General features: G+C 31.2%; 1 protein-coding gene and 1 pseudogene across 1 annotated transcript; both read left to right on the top strand.

Annotated features, from left to right (window-relative positions):
- Positions 1-887: 887 nt before the first annotated feature.
- On the top strand, positions 888-2574 carry LOC148191436 (cathecol O-methyltransferase 1-like). The gene is made up of 4 exons (XM_088102396.1): positions 888-1337; positions 1480-1790; positions 1933-1997; positions 2110-2574. The coding sequence occupies exons 1-4, from the start codon at positions 949-951 to the stop codon at positions 2404-2406; spliced, it is 1062 nt and encodes a 353-aa protein (XP_087958522.1). The 5' UTR covers positions 888-948; the 3' UTR covers positions 2407-2574.
- Positions 2575-7572: 4998 nt separating this feature from the next.
- Positions 7573-10346, top strand: LOC148191435 (anthranilate N-methyltransferase-like; annotated as a pseudogene).
- The last annotated feature ends 1699 nt before the right edge of the window (positions 10347-12045 follow it).

Raw genomic sequence — 12045 nt, 5'->3', positions numbered from 1 at the left:
ATTTATTTATTAAATTAAATAAAGGGATTTAAATTTAATATTAAGTTTAATATTTAAATAAATTAAGCTGAAAATATAAACTCGACGGTAAAAGATTTCTTGAACATAATTAGTAATAAAATGTTTTATTATAAATGCTAAATTGACAATGATAAAAATAATAATTTCAAAAAAATTTAAAACATGTTATTTTTTAAAAAGTTAAATTCAATCTATTTTTATTTAAATAATTTAATTTATATTTCACAAGTCAATTCTAAATTTCAGCTTTCTAGTCAATTATACATATATTTTTTCTATATTCCAACTTGTAGTGCGTTATACAGTAACAAATTAAATGCATCGATAAAGAATCTATTATTTTATTTTGATCTATGAAAAATTAAATCTAATACGATTATTTAATAAAAAAATTAATCCAAATTTTAAATTAACTATGTGATATTTTTATGGATAAATATTCCATATCCATCCATAATAATAAATTTTTAAAAATTAAATTAAATCATATTTGGAAAAGTCAAAAATAAATTTTGTAAAATAAATTTAAAAATATATTTTTATAAACTTTCACTATAGATAGTTTAATACATATTAATTTGTTAAATTAATTTTTAACCATTAAGCATTGATAAGAGATTTTATTAAAATTCGAAACATAATTCAGGAATTATTAATTATTCTTAAGATTAATAAAGGGATGAATTCGATGAATATATTTTCTATCGAAATAAGAATATACCAAGAATTCCATTCAATAAGACTTACAAAGTTATATTTTTTTAATAAATTTGAACCATAAAGAAATGAATGTATGTAGAAGAGTGTTATAGAAAGTGTTATCCCTACTACTCGTGAGGAAGAAGATTATATATATAGATAGACACACTCACATGAACATATACTCATAAGTTATCAGAAAAAGCAAGCATAATCAAGCAAAAAGAAATGGAAGAAGAACAAAGCTTCACTTACGCCATGCAGCTGGTGAACCTGAACGTGCTGTCCATGGCCATGCACACGGTCACAGAGCTTGGCATTTTTGACATCATAGCCAAAGAAGGTGTGGGTGCCACACTTTCTGCAAAAGACATTGCAGAACAGCTTCCATGCAAGAATTCAGAAGCAGCCATAATGCTTGATCGTATTCTAAGGCTACTTGCATGTCACTCTGTCATCGACTGCACTGTGGTTGCCGATGAACATGGTCCTCCTCCACAACTGAAGAGGCTCTATGGAATGAACCCTGTGGCCAAACACTTTGCTTCCATAAATGGTGCTGGCTCTTTAGGCCCTTTCATGACACTGGCTCATGACAAGGCCTCGCTTCGCAGCTGGTCAGTTTTTCTTTTCTTACACTCATTGACTAGAACTGGAACATAAACTTTTCTATAAACGTACTTCTATAATCAGAATGCATTTATAGAACATTTAAACAGATCTAAACTAAAGCAAAATGTTTTGTGGTCGTGATTCCAGGTACCAACTGAAAGATGCAATTCTGGAAGGAGGTATTCCATTCAACAGGGCCCATGGCAAACACTTGTTTGAATACTCTGATATGAACCCAAGCTTCAATAATCTTTTTACTGCAACAATGACCAACCGTGCAACTTTCATAATGAATAAGATTGTGGAATCCTACAAAGGGTTTGAGCACATGAATAGGCTGGTTGATGTTGGAGGTGGCCATGGAATATCTCTTAACGTAATAACTTCAAAATACCCTCACATTAAGGGCATCAACTTTGACTTGCCTCATGTCATACAACAAGCCTCTTCCTACCCTGGTACGATATATATGAAGTTTCTAAATGTAGATGTTTGATAACATATAGTTATAAATTTGTAAACCATTAGCCAACAATTATATATTTTTTGTTATGTATGTAACAATTTAAGTTTGAAACATGTATTATCAATTGATTGCAGGAGTGGAGCATGTGGAAGGGGATATGTTTGAAAGTGTGCCAAAAGGAGATGACATTTTTATGATGGTAGGTGTAAGGGTTTTGCATGTCTAAACTGTCATTTAATTACATCATGCATAGGTGGATCTGAATTATTTCCATTAATTTAACTATAAGCTTTGTTGAATTAATTTTGTAGTGTGTGCTTCATGATTGGAGTGATGAAATGTGCTTGAAGGTGTTGAAGAACTGCTATGATGCAATTCCTAGTGATGGAAAGGTGATTGTGGTGGACGGAATTCATCCATTTGAACCAAAGACAACATCTGCAGCAAAGAACATTTCCCAATTTGATGTGCTGATGATGACTACAAACCCAGGAGGGAAGGAACGAAGTGAAGAGGAATTCATGGCATTGGCAAAAGGAGCTGGATTCAGAGGAATTAGATACACATGCTCTGTCTGTGACTTATGGGTTATGGAGTTTTTCAAGTAGATCAAGTGTTGTTGCAGCTTTGAATAAAATATGGTGTGTCATTCTAATAGGAGTCAACAGGTTCTTTGATACTACAAAAAAAAGTCTATTCAGAAACTTTGGTATTATTTGGATATGTTTAATGTCATTGAAACTTATGCAATAAAATTTGATTCATATTTCTACTTACACTTGCATTATCTGTAATCATCACAAGATAAATAAACATACCTATAGGTATTAGCTAATATTTATAATACATTTTCAAATATTTTCTAAATAAACTTTCCTTCCTTCTTACAGGAAACTATAATAAATGTATACATATTTCAAGAAATTAAACAAAGCAGAGAAAATAAATTTATCCCTCTTAAAATTTTCTTCTCGAAATATCGTTTACTCATATAATATAATTACAATTTAAAAAAATATATATACAAGCACATATTTTTTAAAAACTATATATATATATATATATATATATATATATATATATATATATATATATATCAAAATCATATACATATTGTTAGGATTGTTGTATAGAGAATATTTATGTTGAAAAAAAAAACTAAAAAAAAAGAGGTTAATTGGTTTCATAATAAAAAGTTTATACTTAAAAATTTTCTTTTTTAAAATCAGAATTAAAATCATTTCTTTATAATAATAACAATTAAATAAAGAGAGTATGGTGAGAGAAAATTGTACAAGGTATTTTACCACGATTTAGGTAAAAAGATTTTACATTCAGTTATTAAACACTTTTAAAAGAAAAATTAATCAAACATTAAAATAGACTAAAATTATAAACACTAATGGAATGAAAAGTCTATAAGAAAACACATTTCTTAAAAAACTATAAGAAATTAAGAACACTTTCCTTAAAATCACACTAAATTATGAACACCTTCCTTGAAATCATGAGGAATGAAACATCTCCTTTGAATATCACAAAAGATGGAAACACCTATTTTGAGTCACACAAGAGATAGAGAAGCACATTCTTTGAATCCACAAGGAATGAACACCTCCTTTGAATCAACAAAGTATTATCAGCCTTACCTAAAAACAACAACATCAATTACTCAAGATCACACTTTATGAAAGTTATCACTGTACCCACATTAGGTATGTTTTCCCCCACAAAGTTATAACCCAAGTCATGTATATTTCAAATGAAAGCCTACAACTTTATTTATAGAGTTTACTTTTGAAATTTGGTTAAGAAGAAAGGTCCACTTGCAACTATCGTTATCGCTTTGCCTGTCAAAATAAAATTTTCTCTATAGTTTCACTTTTCATCAATAACCGATTATTATAAGTGATAATTGATTATTGGCACAACATTTTTTGTAAAACAAAATCTCTGCAATAATCGATTATTATAAGTGATAATCAATTATCACTGTGTATTTTGAAAAGATTGTTTTTCTCAAGTGATCGAGTGTTGCTACTTGGGTTTTGCCTTTTGACTTATGACCTTCTACGTATCTTAAATGACATACACAAATTACATGGCTTTAACAACCAAAATTTTAAGACTTTAACTTGCCATGAATCATCAATAAGTCTTCCATACTTCTTCATAAGTCATCATCATAAAAATTCTTTACTGAAGCAAGATGTTCATCTTCTTCTTTTGTCAACACATATATCATAAAAATCATACACATTGAATTCATTCATTAAACATATATCATAATCAATTATTTAACTCTCAACCTACTTACTACATCCTATGCCATGAATCACTAACATCACCATCACAAACATTTTATTCTAATTCTAAAACACACATATGTTGAATTAGACAAATCTACATTTAACACATCACCTTCACTAAGTAGTCTTACACAACAAAGATACATAATAGAAACAAAATCCATTTACGTGATAGGGTGAATTCCTATGACCTACCAGACATATTTCTTTTTCATACTATAAACTAGGTCATAGGAACCTCCTTCAAATTTCACTACTACCTAATGTTTTCTTCTATGTAAATTCAATATCAAGAGTTTGTATATCTTTTTCAGAATATCAAATTCAATATATAACATAAACATCACAACATATTTTTCATTCCTTAGAAATAAATATGATTGAAATACAACACATGTCATATTACTAAAACTTATTAATTTGGCGCAGCCCATGGGGCTTGGTCCTAACCTGTATAAGTTGGGAAAAAAATTTATATATCAAAAAGCCCATAGCATCAAAATGGCAAGAAAAGCCTCAATTCAAGATAGATAACATTGGTTGAAGCAAAGTCAACTAAGTTGTTTGAGTTGGGGTCATCTCAAGCTAATGTTGACTTGAATTAAGCCCATATTGAACATATTGAGACACCTATATCAGGCAAAGTCAAGGTAGACCTATGTTAAGTTGAGTAAGTTAGGTGATCAATGTCATAAATATGTATTATTCATGCTTATTTTTATCCTTCAATGTGTATTATTCATCATTTATGTGTTCTCCTCATGGGAAGATGTAATATTTTTTTGTTTTGTTCATGTTTCAAGTTAGTTGGTCCTTTGTAGAGTATTTTGCAGGAAAAATGAAGATTGGAAGAGTTTTGGAGTTTGTTGTCTAGATCTTTTTCCCTCAGTTTACAGTCAATTCACTTAGTGAAGAAGAAAAATAACCGCTCAATGAGTATATTTTCTCGTTCAGCGAGACAAAGTAGTTAAAAGCAAATCAGAAGTTGATTTTTGTCCACCGAGTGATTTTTCTTGTGTAGTGAGAGGTGAATTTCTAAAATTGGTTATTATGTCACAAACTAACAAGAGAAAAGAGTTCTTAGTGTTATAAAATAGATTTTAAGAATTAGTTTAATTGGTAGAAATTAAAGATTACCAAAACGCCCCTAGTTATAAAAGTAATATAAAATGTTATTTATTAATGTTATATTTAATTGTAAAATTGTTTATAAAGAGAAAAAAATTATAAATAATTTATAAAATTAATGTTTAAAAATTAAAAAAATTATAATGTTATAAAATAAATTAATTTTAAAATGTAGTATTTGCTTGTAATATAATTTGCTACGAACATCATCATCTATATCTTCACTCTCCAAATATGATAAATCTATATATTCTTCCATCTAGATTTACTTAAACATATATACATAGTATAATTAAAATCATGCGTTGATATATTGAATAAACATAATTCATATATACATTAATATATTCAACTAATCAAAAGAATTAAACAAACATTATAAACCTAGCATAATCACAACATAATATATAACCATAAAATATTGATCAGTTTGAAATAAATTAATGAATTTATTCATCGGAGAGGGGAACTGGTAACGACGAAACTGTTAAAAAAAAAGACGATGCCAGTAATATAAAGCAGAAATAAAAAAGAAGTATGGAGAAAGGTGAACTAAATTGCATGATTTTTTAATATTGTTTTTGTTTATAAATTCAAATTATGGAAAGTAGGAGTTGTCAATATTGAATGCCTAAAATGAGGAGGGTGAGGAAGAATAATTTGATTTGGTATATAGTAAAAAAATAAAAGAAGAAAAGAGAGAGAGACAGGGAAAGGAAAATTTACCGCATTAACGGCAGTCTTGACGGTCTTCATGTCTTGAAGGGAGAAAGAAGCAGTAGCAATTTTGCGGGGCCAGAGCTCAACATCAGCGCCTCCGGTGATCGAGGATTTGGGGTCGAACCTAGAAACACCTGAGGATAAAGTCGAGGACAAAGAGGAAAGAAAACCAGAGAGTGGCGAGGAGATTCTAGAAATTGAAGGGAGGGTAAGAGGTATTTGAAGGAGAAGGTCGTCTTCAACAACTTCACCAGCTAACCAAGCCCCCAGTTTTGCTTCGTAAAACCTGCAACAAAATGAAAATGTTAGGGGTGATGATATACAGCGAACTCCTTCCACTGCCATGTCCGGATCACTTCTCTGCCTCCTCCATGCAGTGCTTCATGGACCTCTGGATGTGCATCAACCTTCTGACCACAACACTCAACACCAACCAGGTTATATATCAAATCACCCACCGAACGAAGCATGGAAGAACGATCAAGCTTGGTAGAGCACAATAACGCAGCCCGTAACCGAATCCGCCTTTTCACCACGCTTAACCAGAAAACGCGTAACCGATTACAACATCCAGTAACTGAATACACCACCCACCATTCATATACATTTGTAGCGTAACCGATTACGCAGTCCCCGTAACCGAATACACTGATTCAAATTTTTTTCTGATAATTGTAACCGGATACAGCGTCTGCAACCACAGCGTCTGCAACCACATCTGGAATCGATTAACCCATCTCAGAATCGTATGTTATTTTTCCCTTTTCCCTCTGCTGGTATTATCAAATGTATTAAGGGCAAAAGTGAAATTTTATTCACAATCAGCGTAAATCGTCGCATATATGCGAGTGACCATATACAAACGTATCCCGCAAATCCACTGTAATCCATCCTTGCAAATCGGCAGAAACGAACATGAGTATATGTACAAATCTGTCTTTGGTAATCACTGGCAACAGTAAAATCCATAGAAACGAACACACGCTTAGGCAATTTTTTCTTCATTATCAGATATGTTCATTCACTATATACTTTTGGGTATGATTTTCGTTCATTTCATCGATTTTTTTTATGCATGAACATTGTTTTAGCTGCGCGCTCATTTAGGCTTTCGAATATAGTTCAACGACGACTTCAGCAACCATCATAGGTAGTTTATGCTTCCTTTAACAGAAATGCATGTTTATTGGATTGTTGAGGTATGATTTTCTTTCACTTGATCGATTATGTTTGTGCATAGGACATTGTTTTTAGTAATAATGAGTTTTTTTTATTCTGACCGATGATGACTCCTTTACTATGTACTATGGTTGATACCACCCTAAAAAATATATAAGATTAGCTTGGTTTTCATTTTAAATATACATTGCTTTTGTTTCTAAATTAGTTGTTGGGTTTGATATGACTTACATATACAAATTTGATTTTGATTTCATTTAAAAAAAATAAGGAGCAAGGATTTTAATTGTAATTTTAATGAATGATAGTTTGGAGATTATAGGTTCTATAGGGGTCAAGGAAGAAAATTCAACGGTACCAAGCCGTTTTGTCATCGTGACATTTACAAGTTAGAAAAAAAACATAAAGACTGCACTTTTACTAATCAACATAACATTGTTTAGCTCCTCTCCCTCTCTCTCTCTCTATGTATAGGTTTCTTTAGTTCATTGTATCAGTAACATCGTCATGGCTCCATCAGAGGAAACCAATAACGGTGAGGCCATGCAACTTAAGCACGTTGAAGAAGAGCAAGATGGCCTCCTCTTTGCCCTGAACATGGTGTCTAGTATGGCGTTCCCTCTTTCGGTTAAGACAGCGAATGAGCTCGGTATCTTTGACATCATGGCAAAAGCAGGTGAAGGTGCCAAGCTCTCAGCGGAAGAGATTACAGAAAAAATTGGCATAAAGAATCCACAAGCACCGGCTATGGTGGATCGGATTCTGAGGCTGTTGGCCAGTCACTCTATGTCTTGGTGAAGAAGGCCAAAATTCTGGCAAGAGGCTCTATAGCCTCACCTATGCATCCAAGTACTTTGTTTCTGATTCTGATGGTGTCTCATTCGGAGCTTCCTTAAACTTGATTCTTGGCAAGGTCTTCATGGAGAGCTGGTCAGTTTTTAATTCTATATATTCATTTTCACATGAATAATGTGTTTTAACTACATTTTCCTCCTAATTAATTAGTTTTAATCTCTTCATTTTGTGTTTATGTTTCGTATGTCTTGTTTCAAGTCTTGTGTATATTCTTCATCTTCACTTCACCACGGCTCAAAATATAAAATTTCATTTTTTTATAACCATTTTACTTTTTAGAATAAGTTGTCAAATGATTATTTTTACTATCAAACAATTGTTTTTGTTAATAAATAATATTCATAGTAGATCACTTGTAAAAGAGGTCCTTTATATGGGTGTGTATTAGCTAGAATACTAGTATAAGGTTAAATATGGTCTAATTTATTGTAATTATTTAAATTATGAGTTACATATGTTTTTAATTTCGGAATTTTAGTACAAAATTGAAATTTATTTTTATCTAAAATTTTATAAAATTTGATTTCAATCTTATAAATGAATAGATATAATCTTTTTAATTCAATTATAATAAATATTTTTGATGTGTATAACTTTTGTGTTAACATTTAAGTTGTTTACACTCTTTGACACATAAATAAATTTAACATAATTAGATTAAAAACTCTATATCCATTTATTTTAATTTTGAAAAATAAAATATATCAAAATTTTAAATAATAATGAATCATAATTTAACATAAAAATTTAGTAACTAAAAACGTATTTAATAGTTGAATTATTTATCTAAACGTTATAATATATTTTTAACTCCAATAAAAAGGAAGTATATATTTAAATTATTTAACCTTTTTATGTTGAATTTTCATTTTCCACAAAACTAATTAGGGTCCTTTTTATGTAATTATTTTTTTATTTCTTTTTTTGTTAATAATTATAAAAAGTCCACCCTTGTTTTTTTGTTTTGTATAGCCGATTTAAAAGCCTTTGTTACGGGGTTGTAGAATATTTAAATTTGAAATAATCAAGACATGAGACGTGGTTGTTTTTTGTTTTTGTTTATGATAATGAATTGTTTGCGTTGAATAATAAAACATAGGACTGAACTGAAAGGAGCCATCGCGGAAGGTGGCATATCATTCAACAGGGTTTATGGGATGAACATATTTGAGTATTGCGCTGTGGATCCTACGCTCAATGATGGGTTGAACAAAGTTATGTTCAACACTACAACCATAGTCACAAATAGGGTTCTTGAGCTCTACGATGGTTTCAAGAACATTAACAGGCTAGTGGATGTTGGTGGTGGTCTTGGGATCAATCTAAAACTAATCACTTCTAAATATCCCAATCTTCAAGGTGTTAATTTTGACTTGCCACACGTCATACAACATGCCCCTACCTACCCTGGTATATGTTCTATCCATCTAATGCATTTTCCATCCTATTGTTATAAGAAAACTAAGACATGCAAAACGTTACTGTTTTTTATTACGTAGTTGAACTGTGAACTGTTTAATCTTATTTTAATGTTGCAGGTGTGGAACATGTAGCAGGAGATATGTTTGAGAGTGTTCCTAATGGAGACGCCATTTTTATGAAGGTGAATTCAAGATTTCCAGGAATCTAGTTGTTTTAATTCCAAGAATTTCAATCTCTTAAAAAAAATGTCCCACTTTTTAGTATTTTAAGAAATAAACACTGTGGTAATGGTACTTTAAGAAGTGAAACGTGCAAATATTAGTCAAAGAAAACTATACACAGCTGCCAACATGCTTATGAAAAACAGTAAAACTACACCTACCAACATATAACAGTGGAAAATTTATTATTGTTGAAGTGTTGAGCATGTTGTAACTACTTTTGTTATTAAGGTATAAAAGTAAATAAATATATCCAAAGATAAAGTAAAAGAAATTATAAGTACATGTATTGGTTTAACGTGAGGGCTTGTGTGTGCGGAAATTTTCAGTGGATACTTCACGATTGGGATGATGAAGAGTGTGTGAAGTTGCTGAAGAACTGCTACAAAGCTATTCCCAGTGATGGAAAAGTGATTGTGGATTTGATTGTTCCTGCTTTGCCTAATAGTACTGTTATTGCGAGGACTGCTTTCCAAACTGACCTCTTGATGATGGCTCAAACCGCACGAGGGAAAGAGAGAACCCAAAATGAGTTCATGGAATTGGCATTATCTTCTGGATTCAGTGGCATCAGATTCGCCTGCTTTGTCTCTGGCTTCTGGATTATGGAGTTTTTCAAGTAGAAACCATCTTTTACTTACTGTGTCTTAAATTGTTTCTTATATTATTCTGTCTTGTTGCAATTTATAAATAATGTCATCTGAATAAACTTAAATTTAGGCCTATATAAATTGTTTCTTACATTTAAGTTTTTGTTTTCTGATTTTGTGTTGCCGGTTTTGGTTTTTTGTTGCATATTTTCTGTTTCTATTTGGTAAGTGTTCACGGCTATATTATAGCCATCACAATTCAATGAACACACGGTTATAATTCAGATCATTATTTCACGTGTCATTTTTTAACAAATTAGTACCAGAGCTAATGTGTTTGAGTTTCTAAGTGAGAAAAAGAGAGAAGGATTGCTCGAGTGTTTGATGAAGAGAGAGTGAGAAACTTGTAAATCCATGTTGTAATCGACAAAAAAAGCCAACCACAATAACTAGAGTATGCAGATAAAGACTCTTCTTGGATTCCAAGAAAACAAGTTGGATGAGTTGAGAATGGGTATGAAGAGGCAGGGAGAAATGAAGAACAAATTGTTGCATAGATTGTTACGTTGATAAAAACACGACTAAAGGACAAATCAACTGTGTAACGACTAAAGGACAAATCAACTTTGTACATATTGTACAGAGTTATGAATGAGTTTGACTTAGAAAATATAGCAAAAGTAACATTCAAGAGAAGCATGAGAGATTCTTGAGAGGACATACAAAGAGGTTCACTATGTTAAGCAAGTTCAACTTCAGACTTTCTTAAACGAGTTTGAAAACTTATCTTTCTTAAACGAGTTTGAAAACTTAAAGATAAAATAAGAGAACAAGTAATAGAGTTCATAACTTAGGTAGAGACAATGACAAATCAACTTAGTAGCAACGGAGAACCCGCCATTCAGTTGAGTTGTTGAGAAGATTATGAGGTCATTAACAAGTGATTTCAAAAGCATAGTCTACTCCATCGAGGAACCTAAGGACTGGTCAACGTTTTCAATAGTTGTATTTTTTTACTCTATGTTTCTTGTCGATAAAAGTGAAAAAAGCATCATTTAATATATATAAATGTGAGAACAAAGTTTATTTAGTTTGGAAAATGTATTTTCTTAAACATAATATATAAATATAACATTCCACTAGGTAAAAACAAACTCATTTCTATATATAATTTTCACTTTAAGTGACAAAGTGACCTACAATATAGGCTTGTCCATTAATCTGCCAAAGTTTTATAGATTGAATTGGAGTTTTCAATGTATTAATTTATTTTGATACGTTGTTACAAAATTAAAAGTGTATTATACAAGTAATAAAATAAATAAGTGTCGCTAGTAAAAAAAGAGATTTTTAACTCGTTCATTACGCTTCGGTTTCAAAAAAACCAAAGTGTATCAAAACGCAGTGGATATTTTGTAATTTTTAAGAAACTATGTCTAGGTTCAATTGGAACTAACGCCTAAGGGGTATACTGCCTCAGTTCTCTGACCAACTGAGGCAAAAAAATCGTGCTTAGACCTACTATTTCGGTTCTATGTAGAATCAAGTCAGTATGTCCTGTCGAAAGCTGACAACCTCTTATCTGAACGTTGTAAATCCATCTTGTCAACCTATATTGTCTCGGTTCCATTTGAACCGATGTCATAAGGCCTTTATGTCTCAGTTTAACCGTGAACTAACGTCTGTAGTTAGAAATATCTTTAAATTTTTCCATTTATAATTTTATTTTTAATTTTTTCAGAAAGGTTTACTCATCGGTTGATTTTAGAACCGAGGCAGCAGAGTCTTATTGCATCGGTTTTCTACTTAACCGAGGTAATAGT

The sequence above is a fragment of the Vigna umbellata genome, chromosome 11, assembly GCF_029865625.1.
Source record: "Vigna umbellata cultivar VRB3 chromosome 11, Vumbellata_1.0, whole genome shotgun sequence".
In the NCBI taxonomy this organism is placed as follows: domain Eukaryota; kingdom Viridiplantae; phylum Streptophyta; class Magnoliopsida; order Fabales; family Fabaceae; genus Vigna; species Vigna umbellata.
This window is presented reverse-complemented; position numbering and strand designations above follow the sequence as displayed.

Coding starts and splice junctions, on each gene's coding strand:
- LOC148191436 (XM_088102396.1), top strand. CDS start 949: ATGGAAGAAGAACAAAGCTTCACTTACGCCATGCAGCTGGTGAACCTG. Junction 1,791..1,932: donor ACAAGCCTCTTCCTACCCTG/GTACGATATATA, acceptor AATTGATTGCAG/GAGTGGAGCATGTGGAAGGG. Junction 1,998..2,109: donor GAGATGACATTTTTATGATG/GTAGGTGTAAGG, acceptor TTAATTTTGTAG/TGTGTGCTTCATGATTGGAG.